General features: G+C 42.3%; 2 protein-coding genes across 5 annotated transcripts in view; both read right to left on the bottom strand.

Moving 5' to 3' along the window:
• Positions 1 to 11,592, bottom strand: part of pik3r2 (phosphoinositide-3-kinase, regulatory subunit 2 (beta)) — a 30,705-nt gene extending 19,113 nt beyond the window's left edge. Inside the window, exons 1-2 of one of the 2 annotated variants that reach the window (XM_034613151.1) lie at positions 11,286 to 11,592; positions 2,185 to 3,076 (exon numbers count right to left, since the gene is read on the bottom strand). In XM_034613151.1, the coding sequence (XP_034469042.1) occupies positions 2,185 to 2,503 (319 nt within the window). In that variant the 5' untranslated portion in view covers positions 2,504 to 3,076; positions 11,286 to 11,592. Of the gene's footprint in view, positions 1 to 2,184; positions 3,077 to 4,745; positions 5,460 to 11,285 lie in introns of those variants that run through there. The other variant, XM_034613152.1, reaches the window with a different exon arrangement.
• Positions 11,593 to 12,976: 1,384 nt separating this feature from the next.
• mast3a (microtubule associated serine/threonine kinase 3a) overlaps positions 12,977 to 21,231 on the bottom strand; it is a 31,991-nt gene continuing 23,736 nt past the window's right edge. For all 3 annotated transcript variants that reach the window (XM_034613138.1, XM_034613137.1, XM_034613139.1), the window contains 13 exons: positions 21,023 to 21,155; positions 20,753 to 20,918; positions 20,565 to 20,666; positions 19,977 to 20,099; positions 19,720 to 19,832; positions 19,350 to 19,531; positions 18,763 to 18,884; positions 18,477 to 18,665; positions 17,816 to 18,039; positions 17,297 to 17,419; positions 17,003 to 17,139; positions 16,386 to 16,570; positions 12,977 to 16,263 (listed from right to left, as the gene is read on the bottom strand). In XM_034613138.1, the coding sequence (XP_034469029.1) occupies positions 15,380 to 16,263; positions 16,386 to 16,570; positions 17,003 to 17,139; positions 17,297 to 17,419; positions 17,816 to 18,039; positions 18,477 to 18,665; positions 18,763 to 18,884; positions 19,350 to 19,531; positions 19,720 to 19,832; positions 19,977 to 20,099; positions 20,565 to 20,666; positions 20,753 to 20,918; positions 21,023 to 21,155 (2,683 nt within the window). In that variant the 3' untranslated portion in view covers positions 12,977 to 15,379. The remainder of the gene's footprint in view (positions 16,264 to 16,385; positions 16,571 to 17,002; positions 17,140 to 17,296; positions 17,420 to 17,815; positions 18,040 to 18,476; positions 18,666 to 18,762; positions 18,885 to 19,349; positions 19,532 to 19,719; positions 19,833 to 19,976; positions 20,100 to 20,564; positions 20,667 to 20,752; positions 20,919 to 21,022; positions 21,156 to 21,231) is intronic.

Here is a 21,231-nt window from a genome sequence, read left to right as displayed (position 1 = left end):
GATACTGTTCTCCTCACCTTCCTCTACCGGAGGAAGCAGAGGCCTGTTTTATTCACAGACACATTCCCTTCAACCTCAATTTGTATTCTTCTGTTGGCAAAAATAATTCCTATTTGATAAGAATTGCTGATACATTTGTGCTGCCGCCATGATATCCCGTGCTTTTTAGGACTTTTTGGAGAGAAATACTCAGAAATGAATTCCAGCTAATGAATTTGAATGAGGCCCAGTGTACTTTGTTGTACTCGATGAATAGCCAATTGGCTCAACCAGAGGTAATTCAGAGTTCACAGCCTACGTGCTCACAGTGGTACTTAGCCCATCTGTCATAAAAAAGCACCGGGGAATTAGGAGAGAAAACAGCCTTTGACAGAAGAGGAATGTATGGTTTCATATGTAGAATAATATAAAAACTTTTATTTTTCTGTCTTGGCTCTATGCATCTTTTCGTCTGGCATCCCATACAAGGAAGCAATAAATCAAGCAGCCCAGAGCCAAAAAGCGAATGAGCAAAAAATGATGGAAATCTTGGGAGAGTAGAGGAACTGTGGTAACAAATCAAAAGTTTTTACTTGAAGTTGAGCTCGCTAAAGTCGACCAATCCATGCCATGTCAATGTTTGACTTGGACGCCGTCGGAGCTGAAAGCAGGCTCTTACCACCATGAATAAATATGAGACGTGCCTATTTTCCCAAAGTCACAGGAGTGAAGAGAGGTGTGAAAGAACAGATCACTTATCTCTCCGGAGAAAAAAACTAATTGTGCACAAAATACAAACACACCTATTATATAATTTCTCCATCTTAAAATGTAAGTAAACAAGTGTAACTTTTGTGTGCCAACAACGCCATTAATATCTGTATCTTGGTCTTAACACGGTAGAAATTAGTCCCTCCTGCCTGCACAGTCATTTACCCATAAGGTGAGTAAAGGGTCAACGAAGGAACGGCAGGCATTATTGTGCAGATAAGCCCAGATGCAGTTTGTTACTGCTGAATTTGTTACTGCTGATTTTAAGGAGACACAGTTAGACAGAGTGAAAGGCAGACCTGTACAGGAGAGTCCAGTAGGTGGATGGATTAGCTCTTTATTATTAGGAAGTCAGTCTGGTTAGCTGTGCGTCCAAGGACGTGAGGCTTATGACGCATTTCAAAGGACATGTCTAAGCTTCTACAAATTAATGTGGTTTATGTTCTTTACAGGTATTTTCCTCCAACCTGACCCATAACAACCATTATACTATGGCTTGGCTGAACTGGCTGATGGATATTATTTACTGAAAGATGTACATCTACATTGTTCAGTTTGCCCAGATTATCAATATCTTGATCCCAATATTTAATCAATGGTTGGTCCTGAACCCTAAATCTTGACTGAGAGACAAGATAACGGTTGTCCTATTTTATAATCGTGTGCCTATTCTGGATTCAAAATGGTGATTGCTTGCAGATATGCATGTAAAATATTTGTTCCTGATGTTTTCTTCTACAAAAAGCTAAATGTCATCGACAGCTGGTGTCTCTCACATTACTGGAAAGTCTTGTTTGAAAAAAATCGTAAACTCAAATTTATGGTGAGCTCAAAGAAACGTTTCTCCTTATGAAAATAAAGGTCAAGAAAAAAATTGTCTAAAATTCCACACCTCCTCAAACAAATAAAGACAAACCAAGAAAAATCCATATTCACAAAGGCTTCATGAATCTGTAAACTTTTCAAATTGGATAACTTCTGCATATTTGAGGCTTACAAACAAATAATTTAAATTGAATACAAACAACAGAGTAGAAAGTGGAGTCGGAAAATATAGAAAAATAGACGCAGAGAATCCGGAGAGTGGAGTTAGTTTCTGTAAAAAATGCACAGTAAGGGTTTTGGAGTCAATAACTCATTGTGATACTGAATTAAGCGACAGCTTTACTATTAACTTCACTGGCAACATCACATTGTGCAAACAAGATGAGAAATCAATTAAATGATGTGCTGGTTTCTTACAGACATATTTATTGATGATATTAATACATTATATTATCTGGTGGTCTCACAGTTTGTAAAAGGTTTTTGTGCTGTGAGCGTTTATCTTAGTGTGACCCCTGACAATATATTAGAAAATGACTGACCTACTGTGCATCTTCACAGCTGCGGTAAACCAGGTGACAGATTTTATCTATATGAAGACCTTCTTACCTTGAGACGATTCTGGTGTGGGTGCAGCAGGAAGTGGTCGCTGGGACCTGGGTTGACTCGATGGGGCCGCCATCTTAACAGGGCCAATGTACTCAACGTAAGTCCCCGGAAAGTCGCCTCTCTGCTTGGTGCGCTCGTTGTACCCGAGGAGCCAGCCCAGGCACTCGGGCTGCTCCTCCCAGCCCTCCTGGTAGCTCTCCATGGATGACAGTGACGCCTTGCTGACTGTCAGGACGTCTGCGGGCTGCAGGTCCAAGTCCTCTTCCTGGTCCTTGGTAAATGCGTAGAGAGCACGGTACTGAAAACCCTCTGCCGCCATTTTGTTGGGGAGACAAAAATTAAAATGGCCACCAAATAAAGGATTAGATGAGCAACTGCAACTACGGGGGTGACCGAAATCCTCCTCAGAAACCAAAAACGTTGTCGAGTCACTAAATTCTGGTGTTGGATGTTAGTTTGGCTTGAGGGGGAGGGGGAGGGGGATGATGGGAGGAGGGGGGAGTCACCCGAAGCTTAGAAGCATTTTCAAAAGGTCCATAAGATGGCGTTCTGCTGCAGTTGTGTCTGTGGCTGCAGCGGTTTCAGACCTGACCGGTGTTGGTGGACTGGTGCGATTTCCTCAGCTTGATTCCCCGGTTGAGCCAGATGATGGAGCAGAGCGAGATCGTTGGCAACATGCTCTTTCAAGCAGCGAAACCTGCTCGCTGGGTGCTACTGGAGCAGCCAAAAAAAATAAAATAAAAGACTTTGCCAGTTGAGGGCCCTGTGTTGCTGGCTCTCCGCGGTCGAATGAAGGGGTCTGATTGGAAGACGAGTGGCGGAGTGGGATGGTCTTTAATCCTACTCGGTTCTCTCAGGCTCCCACATGTTCTGGACAGGGATTTTGACCGACCTGCAAAGCAAACAAAAACAAAAAAATTTAGAAAAGAGGGCAATATTTTTTTTTTAATTCGTGTTACAAGAAAATACCAATAAAAAAATCTAAAAACTGTGAAAAATAAGAAGAAATGGTTTTGTAAGGTCAATTCTATTAAATAAAACAGCCAGAAGTAAAGCGGCCCATATCTATGTGAAACGAAGCTTAAAGCGGTGCATGAAAATGGCGAACTGCAGCAGCTCAATGCATTTGTGCAGTCTTCGGTTAGGACAGAGAGATCGGATGATGCTGCTGCGTCATAACCAACAGCAGACTGGGTCCCTGGACAGGAGCCTCCATTCCCTCCATTCTACATTCACACACTCATAGCTTTTACTGGTGCATCACACTTTCCACAGGAACAAGAAGTTTTTACTGTGTAATTAACATCCGTTCAACTCACACAACAGCATGTGCAATTAACAGCATTTGAAGAAATTCAGGCAAAATGGCGAAGACAGGGTTTTTCGCAGAATGAGCGTGCAAAGGCAACTAAGACCTGTACCACGGCTGTAGGGCAACCAGAATTTTCTAAAACACGCGGAACCTTTTGCAACAGTTCCCTCTCTCCTAGGAGAGAAAAAAGGTAGCTATGTGTTGCCTCAGATATATTTCTGACTTCATCTGTCAAAATAGCTAAATAGACTTTTCTGCATGACAATACCAAATGGACAGTCAACTGAGCAACCAAAGACCAACAAACACCACTTAACACAAATAAATGATTGCTCTATCTAGTCGATCATATTATATCCGCATACAGCAAAAGGTCAATCCATGGAACCGTAACAAATATTCTCTGATCGAGATGATTGCCCAATAAAATGCCAAACAGAAGAACACAAATATTACTGTAACTATACTACTATAACAGTATCAGAAGGAGGGATTGGTTTAAGGGTTTCTAATATACCAAATTCATTAAATTCATCGGACACTCAATTGTAAAAAAAAATCTAAATTTCTGGATTATAATGGCCACAGTAAAATATAAAATCTTAATATATCATGTCTGGTCATCTAAGATGTAAGCGAAAAAAAGAATAAAAATGCTGCAAGAGACAGGGAGTGAGGACGAGAGAGATTAGGGTTTCCAGATTAAGTACGACATCTGTGGTTTGTGGACCATCCGAGGACAATAGTCATGTTAACCTCTCTGGACAGGATGAAAAGACGTACGTGAGGAGATGGAGCAGGTAGCAAGGGGGGGACGAAGGCGACAGGAAGGTGGATGGAAGTTTTTGGTCGTCTCTGTCTCTGTCTGTAAGAATCTATCTGGGGCAATTTACCAAAACGTCCAAATCCAAATAACCACAGGCCTGGTTTGCGAGGCCTGATGTTGTGCAATCACTTCGAAAACGCTCGTGAATGGACAATGTTTTGAATGATGCATTGCAGACGCTTAAGTAAAAATTAGGTGAATGCATAAAAAATAAACCTACACCTCCGGTTTACATCTTTGAATGCCAAAGTGCATGCTTGCGAACCTTAGTCTAGATTATCCTCTGTGCCCCCACTAGATTCAGAAAAGCAAACGCACATTCCCTGCAGACGTTCGTGTGTAAGAATATCATCTTTTTTTTTTTTAAAAGGAAAGGTTTAAGAGTTATCGTGATAACAGGATGCAGCGCAGTGCAACACTCACCCCACTTTTGGTTCAGAGAGAAGCCCGACAGGCTCAGCCAGACTCTCAGTCCAACATCCTCCGAGTCGAGAAGCAAGAGGTGCCAGGCGAGACACGTGGCACTGGCATACCCAACCACAGCCCGCAATCCTCACACCACCATACCCCCCCACCCCCCCCAACCCTAAACCTCCCTCCCTCCTCTCTCCACCTGCTCTTCACCCCCCCTCCCGAAAAAAAAAATAAAACACAGAGCGAGGGAGAGTCCTGCCTCCAACTGACAGCCCCCCCCATCCTCAGCCAGCAAGAAAGTCCAGTTGTTTTTCCAGTTGCCATGTTTTATTTGTTTATAGTCAGAGCACCGGTGCAGGAAAGCAGCAAAAACAACCTGAAGACGGTGTAGAAGAAAAAGCAGTGCGCAGGGAGCGCTCTGATTCAGTAATCCTTTTTTATTATTTAGTTCCGAAGCAGAAAAAGTCGTGCGAGGTGAGAGACGAGTCATCTCTGTTACAGTCCGGGTCTGATGTAGTAGCTCACAGCTCAGGGCAGCAGCAGCAGCAGCAGCAGCTGTCAGGCTCAGCCTCACTGGATCCATCCCCCTTTTTTAAAAAGACTTTTTATTCTGTCAGAGCACAAAGCTACAGAGAGCGGTGAAAAAAAAGCAGTGAGACTAAGAGACGGAGCACTTTGCTATCAGCACAGTCCAAACGGCTGAGGGAGACCACAGGAAAATAATTAATGAATAGGCAGCAAGTAACTCACTGTTGCTAGAGAGAGGGAAAGCTAATCCCGCGCTCTGATTGGCTGCTGCTCTGGCCATGTGCTACCCAGTCACCAGAGAAGCCGGGCAAATCAAGGAAATGTTCTAATATTAGAAAATGTATCTAGGCAGCGATCAAACATCTGACCCAAACAACTCAACCTTTTTCCCACACACTTGACTTTTCTCATGCGTGTAACCTTGATGATTGTTTATCATCTCTCATGAAATGCTGGATTAAATTAAATGAAACTGAAACAGGTTGATGATGCCGATGATGAAAAACACAACATGGAAAAACTGAAGGCTTAGCGTGACTGGAGCGAATTCCATGAGTCATGTTAAAGTCGGGAGAAGGGATGAGAGGAGATATTTGTTTTTCTGAAAGAACAGGATGATAAATGTGGTGATTATTTCCACGAAAAGGAGGAAACAAATTATTATAATTTTTACAAAATGACAACATTGTGACTAAATTGTTGTGTAAGAGAATTCATAAGAGAAGTAATACAATATAGCAAGAAAATATGAACTACCTATTATTTAGATTGATTTAAAAACATGAGGTGGGTTAATATTATTAACTCTTCTGATCTCATATTTCTTACTTAGACATTCAATTTAACTGTGGGGGAAAGCGAGACCTACATTGAACCTAAAATGGCATTTAGATTGGACTCTGCTGTCTGCAGACATCAGATGACTCTTAATGTGTTTAGTCACCCAGTGTCACTCTGACCTGTTCATTATACACCAGTATGCATAATGTAAAATGGCAAATAAGTCTTTCAGAGCATCACTAATAGAGTGATAACAGTGACAGTAATAACAAGGATTTCTTATTTTATTTTTACAGAAATAAAAATCGATATGACTAGAAAAGAGAAATGTTTTTACTGGATGTCTTCTGTTAAAATTTACAGGATACACTGAATTAAGGCCGATACGTTTTAACTCGTATTTTTAACTGATGAAATAGATGTTATAGCGCTAAACAGAATAACAAAAATATTGATATTTTTATTTTAATCAAATAATCAAACATTTTCCAAGCAAAAATGTCAAACACTTAATGGTTCTAACAAAAAATAATCAAGTAAATAATTCATCAGAAAATAAACACATTGATAAGACCCCCTTTCCATCTACAATTAAACTATGTAACAATCAGTGGGCAATGTGAATAAAAAATATTAGTTTATGTGTAATTTTATTTTCTGATATTGAATTGAAACTACATCATGTTTAATCAAATTTTCTAAAAAATACAGGTTACTTCATCTCAAGAATGATAACAGTATCATTTATCAGAAAATATGTATATATTACACAGCATAATTGGTATACACTAATTGTCTGATGGTTTATATAGTCTATTAAATCATACCATACATTATTATAAATCAAAGCTGTAGTCCAAGTCCTTGCCAAATGAGCTCATAGAATGTTGAGTAAGGCTTCAACCCCAGGTAAATATCTCTGTATCTCGCTTTACCACTGTTTTAAATCTGGTGTTGGTGGCAGCATTCTCACGCTGACTAAATTTGTCAGAAGTGAAAAGGGGAGCAACCGTAGCGATGGAGACGATGTAGGCTACAGCAGCTAGTAGCATGGTAGAGCCTAAAGCAGAGAAACCTAGGATGCAACCAAGGACATTTAACAAAGCTCCAGATAAAAAGGAAACTCAGCATTGTGATCATAGTCCAAAAAAGGAAGCAATCCACCACAACGACATGTCATACACACATTTCGACAACGTTTATGTGATTACTCTTACTCCCAGAAGGTGGAGACTAAAGTTTCACAATGCAGGTTTATCGTAAGCCACCGAATTCACCAGTAACACTGGTCATTGAACATATTAACATAATCATGAGAGGTGGTACTCTCTCACAAACACCTGCTATTCATTGCCACACTGGCTATTAGCAGTACCAGGAGAAATCACACTGCAATGGTGGTGGGCCGTTACCACATCCATAACATTTTTTACCATCCTCAGCCAGCTGTCAGAACCTTCAGCAACGGAAATACCTCCAATATTGCCGGAAATGCTGGGTCGGGCTAGTATGCAAACCTATGTACCGATCCAAAATCATGTACGTTTTCACCTACATAAAACTGCAATTTTCGGTAGAGTGGTGTTAGTCAGAGCGAGCTTAAATGTAGGCAATTTGGCAAGATTTCAGACTGGAAAGTCCGACAGGTAAAACTGCGATGTAGTATACAAGACTTTAGTTTTGATGAGTGCCACTAGTGTTACCAATTACAATACTAGTAATCTCATGAAGCATTTGAAGAACCATCACATGAAAGAGAGGAGTTGGCCGAGGCAATGGGAAAAATTGATTGTCAAACTTGACAATAAAAGAACTTCTATGTCATTCATTCTCTGTGTGTATTTGTTTTTTCGAAGCGTTTAACCTGAGTGGCTGAGCCATAATGATAACAAATACTACTTCCATACAGGGTTAGTAGCATTCAGCTGTTATACTTTATATAACATATTTATTAAATGCACTGACTGATGTGGGATCAGTACTCTGTAAAGTCCAGGTATCAGAACCAGAATCAGGAGGGGAAATATAGTTTCCCCTCCTCTCTGGCAAGACAGCCTAAATATCAAAATCTGCCACAGGAAAACAATGTAGGCCATATCTGTAGTGGTATAAACATTTCACCACTGGGTTACATAACTTTATTTGATCTTCTGCAGTACCTCGGATCAACTGTCAGCTGTATTTCCCTTTGCTCCACTGGTTCGTGGTATAGAGAGTTCCAGAGAGATAATGTCTAATAATAAGAGAATCCATTCCAGTTACATCAGATCGTACATGAGCAACACTAAACCAAAAGGGCTTCACAGCTGGACAGGCCCATGTTATAGGTAAATGCATTTCCATTTCATCATCATTACATAGTGTGCAAATGGGTGTGGAGCAGAATAATTGAAAGAATTTGCTGGAAGTTATAATAATAATTTGAAGATTGATCGTCTCCTCCAAATTATTTAAGTCAACATTACAGATCATGATCACGCCCATTGACGGACGCGAAAAGTATTGCTGGATCTTTGAAGCCAAAACTGATGTCAATGTTTAGAAGTATAGGGGGAAAAGAAGAAAAAGAATTTCGGCAGATGTATCGTTAAAAAAAAAAGTACTTCTCAGGGCTCTCGGGTATTCAAACTATGTTGCGGATTTAATAGTGATTGGACATTAGCAACGATATAAGATATATATGTGTAATAACCTAATGTCAGCCAGTACACTAGCTCAGCACATGTATTGGTCCAGCTCTATATATAATATATATTTAACAACCTACATGAAAACATACCTAAATACAAGCGTGCAGCTAATTTCCTCTGTCAATCAATCACCCGGCTATCTGCCACTAATGCAGATAAACAAGTTTCTCTTGGACCTGCGGCTGTGTGGAACGTCTTTTACTTTTCACACCACCACATCCTCAATCTTGACTTTTTGGTGTATGCTTCCTTGTCAGTCACATCTATGTAGGTCAGTGTCAAATTATGTGAACCCCTAATTTCTACCATATCTTTGAGAAACATGCCTGTCTTTCATACCGAGCTGAAAAGGTTGATGAGTTGAAGAATGTTGTCTTAGCTTGTGCAGTTTTTATAAAAGGATATGAATGCTGGGCTACACGTTGCCGTACGCCTCAGAGACACAGTTTATGGATTTCATGGGGACCACAGTTCATTTCTTTCACGCTGTACAGAATTCAGACATTTACGACATGGTAACAGTTGCTTCTTTAAAGTTGTGTGTGTGTGTGTTGGCCCTTTACCGCCCTGCTGATGAGGAGCTGACTACAGAGCCACCACGCATGCAGCCTGGCTTCGGGCCATGTGTCCACATGGAAGCGAAAAATCTACTGCGCCACAGACAGGGAGGACTGGCCAACAACACTGGGAACTCGTGAGGACTTATTTTTTCAGCCTCAAACGGGGGCTTAGGCACGTTATAATTTCTCTTAGTCCCACCTGAATTCTATCTGAGCTTAATGAAGCTAAAAAAGCTCCCTTTGCTAAACAGAAACATCTGCTGCGAAGATTATGCAGCACTGAGACAGCACTGTTCAGAAAAAGTCTGTATTGCTGTATCTATCAGATATGATATGAGACACGGGCGATGCCTTGAGTCAACGTGGACAGACTGTGAACTTTTAACAGTTTGACCAAAGACTAATCTGATCAAAAAAAGACAAGGAATCTGATAAACCTCCAAAGTCTGCGCCACATGAAAATACCACAAGACTGTTTTTGCCGCAAGTGGTTAGTTTCTTTCACCCAGTTTGACTAGGTTGGTAATGCAATAGTTCAAATAAAGTAGCACCGACAGCAAATCTGTCTAATTTGTCTGGTTTCTAGTCTATACCTTCACATTCTGGATCGTATAAAAATATTATTCCTGGATCGTAGCAATAAGCAGTGGGTCGATATGTCACGGACGTGTTCCCAACAACCATGAAGGCGACAGGTTCATCTATTTCTCTGGAGAGGTAGGAAAATGTTTCTTACAGCATATCTGATAATCATTATTTTCTTCGGCAAGAACCCTCAGCTCAGAGTCTGCAGCCGTTCCAGCCGAGTCACATTCTGCTGCTATTTTGATCAAATAACGCAATTTCAGTTCAACTGGGTCCCCCCAGCTGAGGGACGTTCATCAACAATACAAACAGCTGTTCTGTGTCTGGGTTGAATAATGTCTTATTCAGCCCCTCTGATAAGTGACACTTGGCATTCTGCAAAGCTCCACTTCTTGGAAGTTCAAACGCAACGAGCCCAAAAGCGTCACCGAGAGCATTTTTTTAAGACATGCAGAGGAAGAATGGAGGCTTTTGCCACAAGCCGAGCTTCACGCTGATAAAGCAGCAGCATTGTACTGGAGAATTGAATTTTTTGTTGCATAACGCTGGATTCAGTAATTAATAGAGAGGGACTGGGGTAGGGGTGGGGATTGGGGGGGGGGGGGGGGGGGGGGGGGGTAGAGGCCTGTCTTATTATGCAAGTGCCACATTAAGTGCTCGGTGCATGGCAGAGATTCAAAGCAGGGACACAACACACCCCTATCATGTCAGGCCTGCAGCAGTGCGAGGCCTCCACACTGCATGGCCGCCTGTCCTGTGCAGCCAATGTAAACGCACTATTGTGGTGTCACACACACACCAACAGTGCTGCACACAGGGAGACACAGTTTGACTCGAAACTCCCTCAACACAACTTTGCCTCGTCTTTAAAAAAAAAAACACGTAAAACGTTTGACCTTTTTTTTTTTTTTTGCATTAAGATACATAAACAACAACTCGGAGGTTAAATTCTGTTTTAATTTGCGGTTTTTAAGAACTTGGGTCGGTTTAAAAGTCGTCTTCGTGTTAGCATCAGGCTGCGCGACAATGGGGAATAAAGAAAAAAAGTGCGCAGAGTAAAGTGGAAAGTTTTTTTTAAATAACGCGTAACGTTACAGTAAGTTAACGGACTCGACGTCTGATACACGTCAACTGTCGACGAGCGCGAGCACCGAGCCGCACGAGTCCAAACTGGATTCTCCCTGTTTAGCGCGATAAAAAAAAAAGAAGAACAGGCGAGAAAGCTGCGGATAAAGAGCGAGTCGGGTTTAAAGTTTAAAAAGCGGGACCGCGGTGAACATGACGGGGCTGCTGCTGCTGCTGCGCGAGAGAAAGGCTCGCTGGCTGGCGGCGGCGCCTCCTCCACCATTTTCCAGCACAGTGTCCGCCGCTGCGCTGGAAATGTGCAGCAAGTTGGAAAAACTCACCCGCGGATCTTTTACTCGACTCTTCTCACTTTGCGCGTGCGGCGCCTCGAAGCTTCAAGAGCGGACTCGACCCAGTCAGAGACCCGTGTGGCGGCTGTAGCTCCTCGGTGTGTGTGTGTGTGCGTGTGTGTGTGTGCGCGCGTGTGTGTGTGTGCACTGAGCTTCCAGGAGAACACCTCCCTGTCCGCTGCTTCTCTTCTCCCTCCCTGTCCTCCAGCGGCTCCTCTACTCAGCCATTTTCCAGCTCCGGCAGGGAGCAGTGCGTGGGAACTCACATGAGGAGAAGCGGAAAGACACGAAGCTCGGCGGAAAGGTCCGAAACGTCAGAGAGGGGTCACCGGATGGCCTCGGGGGATTTGAACCTGAGGATTTTGAAGCTGTAAAGTTGATTCTGTTTCCCACTAAAACCATTTAGTTTAATATTTTTCACTGCAGAGTCCAGTTCATATGAGAAGAGAAAAGTCTATGTTTAATACCACGTTAAACAGATAGAACTCTTATTTTGTACATGAATCCACACCTCACTTCTATTATAGCTTTTTTATTATCATGCAACTGTTCATCTATATCTATTATAAGTGTGTATCTTGCTTTGCTTGTTTTATTTATAACAATTGGAAACAGCACAAATCTGGATTTTATCTGTATTTAGTCTTATTGACTTTGGTTGGTTAGATAGTTTGTTAGTTAGTTAGTTGCACAAAACCCAACAGCAAATAAGAAAACACATTGGTAATTATAAAACACAATGACAAATAACCTAACACAACAACAAATCACAAAACTAATGGGCAAAGAAGAAAACATGACAAATAAGACAACACAACATATAAGAAAACATGACAAATAAGACAACACAACAAATAAGAAAACACAATGGCAAAAAGGAAAATATAACAGCGAATAATAAAATACAATGCAGTAAATAATGAAACACAGTGGTAGTAAATAAGAAAACACAACAGATCACACAACACAGTCAAAAGGATGGACAGTGCGTGTGTCCAATCAGTGACGAGCCCTGTCAATAGGGTACCTACCTTTTCATTTAGAAGTTGATGCTGTTGAGGTTTGTCACTGTGTCTTCTTATATTCTGTAGTTTTTCATATTTGCTGTGGTGTGTTCTGATTTCTCTTGGACCTTGTGGGCCACCATCATTTCAGTTTCCCAGCAATGCACACTCACCTTCACCCCAACAACCGAAGTCCCATGAAACAAACAGCAGAGCGACACCTTTAGCAAACACATCACGAGACAAAAATAGTAACAAGCAAGGACGCCTCATTATCATTAACAGCAAAGGGCCGGGTTTGCCACAGGATGTCATAGTGCTGCCTTGGCTGCAGGTACTTTTGCCCTGTTGCACCTTATTGAACTGTACCTGTGTCCTGATGGCTGTTGAGGTGGTGATGCAGGTGATGGTCTGAGAATTGAGATCAGAGAAGTTGGGTGTTGGAAGACCTATCATTGTGGCAGCAGTATGGGTTATGCATGATAGTTTTAATACTAAGCTTTGCCTGTGTATTAGTACCACAAAGATGAATCAGTAGTGTAGAACTGACATGTGAAGATCTCTGAGGAGTGTCACACTTGACCATTAGTACATTTAAGAAAGATTCTGATAGTTTGTGTTGCCACAGTCTTGCAAAGATTGTTGTATGAGGGACAAATGACAGGTACACACAAGCTGTTGTAGTCCTGGACTTTTGAGTCCTCTGCAATTCATTTATTTCAAGCACTGTTAAGACAATAGAAAAAAAACAGACAATGTCACACCAGTCTGCACCAGATATCCACATGGAAAGAATTACACAAAGGCTAGTTTGTCATTCTGGGACATGGTGGGGTTGAGGAGGGGACAACAACTTCTAACACACAACTACGCTATAAGGAGTGTGGCAAATGTGGAGAGTCACAGTTGTGCACCCGTGTGAGGACATGGATTTTATCACACACACACACACACACATACAGACAGACACACACAGAGGCAAAAAGAGAGATGAGGAGCTTCTTGTGATGATGTGTGATGAACTGCTGCTGCTTAGAACCCCACAAAATGAACTTGTGATTTAAAAAACATGACTTGATGATACAATTTACAGGTCAAGAGATGTTTTGGTGGTGATGCAAAATGAAAATGTGAAATCATCAGTACATTCGAGGATGTACAGGTATATTGCATCAGAAATTCAGAGATAAATCCCACACACACTTGGTATTTTTTTTTTTTTCAATGAAAAAAATCTCATTACGTCTCAATTGAACCCCCCCAATCCATAACCGTTATTCACGACTTGTAAATTACCATTTTAAGTTCCTTCAACTTTGCATAAAACAAAGATGTGCGCCTTCGTGTGACTCAAAACACAAGACGCACGTGTCTTCTGTGTAACAAATGTAAATAAAACAAGACGGGAGGCAATGTTGGCTGCTGATCCAGTCGTTTTCGGAATAAAAACAATAAAACCAAAACAGCTTCAAAATTGGAACAAAAATACAGAGGAGGAACCTATAGCAGAAAACCAAATCCCTTACTTTCATATCTCCATCCTCACTGTAACGCTCAAATCTCGCTCATGTTAAAAAAAACTCAGGGCTTATCAAACGAGGTTAAAAAAAAGATCCAAATGTGCAATAAAACTGTGGGAAAACGCAACTAGGATGTGTACCACGCACAATCAGGTTCATTAAAACGAGAGATAAAGATCCTCACCTCGGAGTCCATCTACCCTTACAAGGTCACTTTCAAAGAAACACCACCTACAGCTGCTATAAGGTCCACCATTGTTTATACAATATACATCAACAGCATAGGCTATTAGTACTGCAACAAGACTGTTTCCATATCAAAATATACAAAAGGAGCGATCGTCTCGACTCATTCCTCCATCTGGATGAATTCTGCCCATTCCCTGTCATTCATTTGTTGTTGTTGTTTTTCTTCATAATAATTTAACAAAAACCATGACGAGTCCACACACATATTTGCACTAAATTGTAAACATTCATTCATAATACACATGAAAAAACAGCCACGGGAGCCATTTTTTGTTTGTTGCATCCACTGTACAATATTTGAAACCCACAGAGAAAAGAGATCGTCCTGAAATGGAAATGCGCTCCAACTGTTCTACCACTACGACGACTTGTGCAAACACTTCACCGAGACAAGGTTTTGCGAGGAGCCGGACGGAGGCTTGATTCAACAAGGTATTTAGAAGACGGAGGAAACAGCCGGGTTTCGAAAATGTACTTGCGAAAGCTTTATCTACACACCTGCATGGTGATCAGGCTGTGGTTGAAACCGCTGCGAGGAGTTAACAGCACAGGCGGCAAGTAGCGGTGACGCCCACACATGCACGAAGCTTCTTATGTACAACTACAGTTCCTCTTTTGAATGGTTTCTTTGTTTAAACCATGCTTTGGCACCAGCATCACACTTTCCAAATGGTTTGATGTTGATATTTTGTTCTTTAAAAAAAAAAAAAAAATGCAATCAGGATTGATGATGTTAAATGTTCACCACCACAAAAAGAAAATCTGAGGCAGCACAAAACATCTTTTTTGAATTCTACAGTACATGTTACAGAAGTAGCACTGCAGGTTTCTTTCTGAACATGGTGGTATAGAAAAATGACGCGGGGAATGATATTGGCTGACTTTTACTGCTCTTTTCTTCACCTACTGCAAAAATCACATTGAGAAACTGTTGCGTGGCTTTTTCTATTTGTGCAATTCCTGAAATAAGAACAGCTGAAGTATCCAAGGCATTTTCAACAACCCCAAAAAAAGTCATAAATAGGTTTCTCAATTGTAAAACAAAAAATATTTACAAATCACATCAGATATTGGTGCCACAGTGATTTGAGAACCGAGAGAGAGAAAACAAGCGTCTAGGAAGTAAACACAGTTTTGCAGTCCTTATTCTGTTAACAGTGTTGCAGGGTGCATATATTACTTAGGAACGTGGTTTGAATTTTGTTCTTCCGTCTGCAGACAGTTGCTCATGATGATTAAGGGGCTTAGTCACAGTTTTCTGGACACACAAGGCCATCACTTGTAAGAACAGTTGCAGGTCAAAGACTTCCCGTCACTTTGTTGACCTATTATCTCTGCCAAACTCTTCCTTGTTTTTTGGATTGGCTCTCTGCTGTGTAGTTGTACCCTGTGATCCTCTTCCTCCCAGCTTCATGCTGGATTCTGCCACGGCCGAGTTGATCCAGGACGCCTTGAATGGCTGCGTGACAGGAAGCATTGGGCTCGGCGTTGCCTCTCTCTCCTCCAGGTCGTCAAAATTCACTTCCTGCACGGCCTCCTGTTTCTTAAAGGAGTCCCTGCGTTCTGACAGAGCCAGCTTCCTCATCACCACCACGTCATTGGAGTGGTGGTTGCCGCTACGGTGTGGAGAGATGGTGGAACGATGGTGCTCGCCAATACCGCTGGCTGCGTCTTGGTGGCCTCTCTGCCCTCCGATGTACAGCCCCTGGCGGCCGTGCTCACCGACGCAAACGAACCCGGTGGCTGTGTCCCCTTCTATGTCCTCCAGCCCCTCCCCCTCAGACAGAGGCACCTCCATGGTGTGGCGGCGGGTGCTGTAGGCCTTCCTGTCTCCATGGTACCCTCCGGTCATCTTGTCTCCTGTCAGCTTCTCTGCTGACTGGACCCTCTTGAGGAGAGGTGAACGGGGCGGTTCTGCACTGCGGGGGCGTACAGAATGGCGAGCTATAGTGGGAGGGGACAATGTTTTGCCGTGGAAACCTTGCAGGGACTTGGGGTGACTGGGGAGGCAGGATGGAGAGCACTGGGGGGAGAGAGGATGTGGAGGTGGGATGCAGGCCAGCGGTGAAGGAGGGATACTGCTGGTGGACTTGCAGCGGCCGGCTTTGGTGTAGCGACCCAAAACATGCAAGGAACTGGGGCGGGCCTGAGGAACAGGTGAGTTCGGGGAGCTGGAACAAGGTGAAGAACTCGAATCTAACAGAAGGGGAGAGAAATAATACTTTATTTTCCCACCAGAAACGGACAACCACAAAGCACAAAGGATCCACAAGAGAACTTGATACACTTTGCAGATGATACAAAGCATCCTCACTCACCTCCTGAATGGTCTGGAGCAGGGGAGCGGCAGGGTGTGGAAGGCCCAGGAGAGAGACTCTGCGTGGGGGAACCAGAGAGGCTGTCGCTAGATGACTGGTGGAATCCTGAGGAGAAGCTGCGACTGCTCTGCATGGGCGGAGGCGGCGTGTGCTTCGACAGCTTCTTCAGGATGCTACGTCGTCTGCTGCAAATGACAAAAAGTGGACGTCAGATCTAGTTCATTGTATTGTTCTTTCTTTTTGTCTTTGTCAAGGTTACCCAAGTAAATAAAAAATACCCAGAGAAAACAACAACTTTCATAAACTAAGATCCATTCAACTTCTGGAATTTTGCTCATTAGCAGGGGCGTTGCCAAGAATGGCTGTTAACATTAGTCCACAGCAACAACAATTGTGTAGGGCACCCCCAGCTCCCCTTTTCCCTTGAAGTATTAATTATATGCCATCAATGTCAAATGAACAATTTTAGTTTCATAGATAAACTAAAATGAAATTTACAGAATAGAAATGTATGATTTTTGGCTGGTCACTGGCAAAGTGAAATTTAACTGAGCTTTGATATAAGATTCAGACAGTTCAAAAAGTTACAGTGATGACTTCATTCCCCCTTCACGTACCCGTCCTGTCCGTCCCTCTTCTTGCTCTTCTTGCTGCGCCGGGCCATCTTGGACTTATAACTCGACTTCCTGGCCGGGCCCACTTTGATGGAAGTGTTTTCCAGTGCAGTCGTCTGCAAGGTCACTCTGTTGCCACTCTGTTTAAAACAGACCATAAATACGTATCTACAAGGCAGGTGAAGAGCCACAAAATGACATGTCCCTGACAGAAAATGTATATATTTAACAGGGAGGGTCTACATTTAGATTGTTATATACTAAAAAGACATTGTAAGGCATAACAAGCCCTTTTACCTTGAGCAGGAGCTCCACCACCTCAGTGTGGACGAGTCCCTGGACCGACTCCCCGTTGACGTGAGTAATGAGGTCACCCGCCCTCAGTCCTGCTTCATGTGCTGGACTGCCCTCCTCAACACACTGTGGACACACACACACACACACAGCCTCCGATCAAAATTACTGGTCAAGCAACCACCTAATCAGCTGTTAGTACTATAGTCAATGTGTCACCTGATTACTATGATTAGCGTTCCCAGTTTACTTACTCAGTAAAAAAAGACACCAGTGAAATCTAAACATTTATTTAGTGCATTGGAAATTATAAAAAAAACATATGAAACAGTAAAACACAGATTTGGCCATGACAACTGTACATGCAAGTTGTTTTAAATTGTCATTTTCAAATTTAAAAATGTTGCATAATAATTTGATGTTGAACTTCAATATATATATATATATATATATATATTGAATATACTGAATGTTCCATACAGGATTAACAGCACCAGCTACATCTGAGATGAGGACACGTACCCAGACCATGTGGTGGACAGTGTAGACATCACTGTCTCCCATGTAGACCCTGATCGCTCGCAGAGCAAAGCCAAACCTCTTCCCAGAGCTGTGGATGACCACAGGAGGCCTGAGGCAACTGACGCTGACGCACAGGTCCCGGCTCGGAGACGAGTCTCTGGACGAGGGGTTGGACGACAGGGACAAGGAAGATTTGGGGCTCGTAGAAGGAGCTGCTGAGTCGTCTGGATCAGGAGAGGAAGATGAATAGAAAATTGAATGTTTATGGATTGTATGTAATTTACCTCTGCTACTTTAGTTAATTTTATACAGTATTTCATAAAAGTAATTCCACCACACTACTAAAATAATAATAATAATCATAAAATAAGGTTATTCCACTCTACATGATTCTTAGTCAGAAAGTTGCCATGGACATAGAACTAGTATTAAAGGTTTGTGATTTACACAGGTTCCACCTGTAGAGGGCACTGTAAACACATGAATAGTCTTAGCAAACATAGTTAGGTTACGGTGGAGCCTATTAAAAACACATACAAAATTATTGTGGCTGGAATCTAACCAAGTAATTAAATGTATACTAGCTTCAGTAAGAACTAAGGTAAAGGACAAATATAAATGTATTTCCTTCACATTTTGTACAGATTATTGCCCGGTCTACCTGGGGTGATGATAAGAGAGAGGCCAGAGACAGAGGCAGACTTGGGGACTTTGCCAGCTGGGGATCGGGGTTTCTCTGGAGTTTCCAGCTGGTGAGCAATCCGTCGAGAAGCTCCTCTCCTGAACGATGGCCTAGTCCCTGTGCTGTTGCTCCGGAGACGAATGCGCCGCAGGTTGGAAACCATCCCGTCTATGATTATGAAGCAAAAGGTCACACCACTGAGGGCTAACAATTGCAAAATATCATGACAAATGACAATAAATAGGTCTGTGTTTGTTAGCCTTACCTTCCTCTTCTGCAGAGATGGCAAAGTGAGGCATGATGTCAAGGCTCTGGGTGCTGTTCATCACCAGCGGGCTGGCACTGCGCTCTGACTGGGAGGAACTGGATGAAGCACGAGGACGCAGACTGCTAAGGAGAAAAAGATCACTCAATAAAACATGGGGTTAAGTGAGAAACTGTGCTTTCTCTGTAAAAACTGCAATAATGGACCAGAAATAACAAAAACAACAGGCAACAAAATGCCTTAACCAAAGAGAGTTAACCAAACTTCTCTCAGTTTGTATTAGATTTCCACAGGTACAAAGAAATTAGCTTTGCTATGCTGTTAATCAGCTTTTTAGTTACACGAATTTTAAGAAAAAACTAACAATTGATTATCTTTTTAAAAATACTGGTTTAATCTGCCAAAGCAACAATTCTTTCAGTTGAGATCATGGCAGTATCTTATTTGGCCTCAGAGGGGGAACTGAATCATATTACGACAACATTTTCATTACTATCTTATGAAAAGAGAAGAATCACATATTTCTTCTTGGTTCATTCTCCTCTCATAATAAGGACATCACTTTCTCTGGTGTTTCATGCTCTCACCTCCCCCTGTGTCCATCTGCCCTCCTGTCTCCACAAGCCGAGTGTTTGTACCCGTCGCCAGGAGAGAGGACTCCCTTGCCCTCCCATCGCTCCTCCTTCTCCTCGCTGTGGCTTCGCTCCGATGACGACAGGCTCTGGTTGGACGGCGTAGAGGTGGACAGGTGCTCTGTGCTGCTGTACACCTAGAGTTCAAGCAGAAAGGGTGGTGAGGCTTTGCTCTACTTTTGTCATGTGTTACTGTCGCTGTTTTTTTCCTGAGAATTCACACCAATACTGTATTCTATCAATGAATAAGTTATTTATATTGGATATATCTAGTAATAGCAAAGAAGGTTGCATGAGGATCAGTGAGCAGAGCCAGAACAAATACCTTGCTGAAGCGATGGGCCACAGAGGAGAACTGGCGGAGCTCCAGAGACGATTCATCATCATTTGTTTCATCATCTTCATCTGAGTCCAGGTGACAGTAGCGCTCCGATCGAGCTGTAGAATTTTAATGAGATTAAAACATTTGGAAAAATAGTTTTTACCCTAATTGACAGCTAAAAAAAAAAAATCAGACATCAGTAGTAGTGCATCCTGCTTCACAAAAAGCATGCATGTGTATTTGTGGATGAATCCACCTACTGTCAAAGTAACTGGTGTCCTCGTCAGTCTCTAGTTGAGGTATAAATTCAGCTTTCTGCCTCAGGAGCCCGTTCCAGTCCAGACCCAAGAAGAACATGTGCATCTTCACTTCAGTGGTTCCACCTGGAAAAGGCATTTAACACAGTTTACAGCTAATCCTCAGCCAAACTGTAAGGAGAGCCTCCTTTGACACCAGACTATATCACTTTGTTGTGAAAACATTCAGTGTAATGATTAAATTACTTTCATGTAGAGCCACAACTGAGGAATATTCTCATCATCCATTAATTTTATGATTATTTTCTATTATTGGTCTGTTCTATAAAATATCAGAAAACAGTCACAAAAAAAAGCTGTCCAAAATCCCAAAATATATTATGTAAGACCAAGAAAAACAGTGTGTTTTCACATTTGAGATCCAGAATGTCGATTGTGATGTAGGTGAATGAGCAACTTAAAATGTATTCCAAACTTTTGCTTTCTCCACATCTGACTTGTTATGAAATCCCTTTCAAGTGGGATGCCTCATGTGATTGGCTCCAAAATTGAGGAGGTCACAGGGACACAAAAAGTCTAACCACCACCAACCTGTTCCTAGACGCTCCAGAGGACTCTGTCTCAGTAGTCTAGTGATAAAGTCCTGGGCATCAGCAGGCAGAGCGTCCTCCCCTTCGGGCCAGATTATGTCATCTGGACAAAGAAGCACAATCCAGTTCCATATAACATGAAGACAAAAATAAACTTTCCAGGAGGAGTGAACAATAATGGTCTCTTACCATTTACCACCTGACCAAAAAGCTGCTCTGGTGTGTCTCCAAAGAAAGGCACACAGCCCACTAGGAACTCATAGAGGATGATGCCCATGGCCCACCAGTCCACAGGCTTTCCATAGCCCTGCCTCAGGATCACCTCAGGAGCGATGTACTCTGGAGTCCCACAGACCTGCAGAGAGTAAAAACAAAAGGAACAGAGCGGAAACTGGTGTGAGTTAAGGTCAAAAACACAACAGAAGGAATGAGGAGAGGAGGACATGAGAGGAGACAAACCTGTTTGTCAATGAACTCTCTGGTGTCTTTCTCTATGTGTCCTTCATACAAGTTGGTCGTCATGTTCATTAGACCAATCTTAGACAGTCCAAAGTCTGTCAGCTTAATGTGGCCCATGGAGGTGATTAACAAACTATAAAAGGAAGGAAACACAAGAATGTTTAATGTTGCATCAAACGCTACTCAAATCATAATTCTCAGATTCAGTA

Source organism: Hippoglossus hippoglossus, chromosome 17 (assembly GCF_009819705.1).
Source record: "Hippoglossus hippoglossus isolate fHipHip1 chromosome 17, fHipHip1.pri, whole genome shotgun sequence".
Taxonomy (NCBI): domain Eukaryota; kingdom Metazoa; phylum Chordata; class Actinopteri; order Pleuronectiformes; family Pleuronectidae; genus Hippoglossus; species Hippoglossus hippoglossus.
This window is presented reverse-complemented; position numbering and strand designations above follow the sequence as displayed.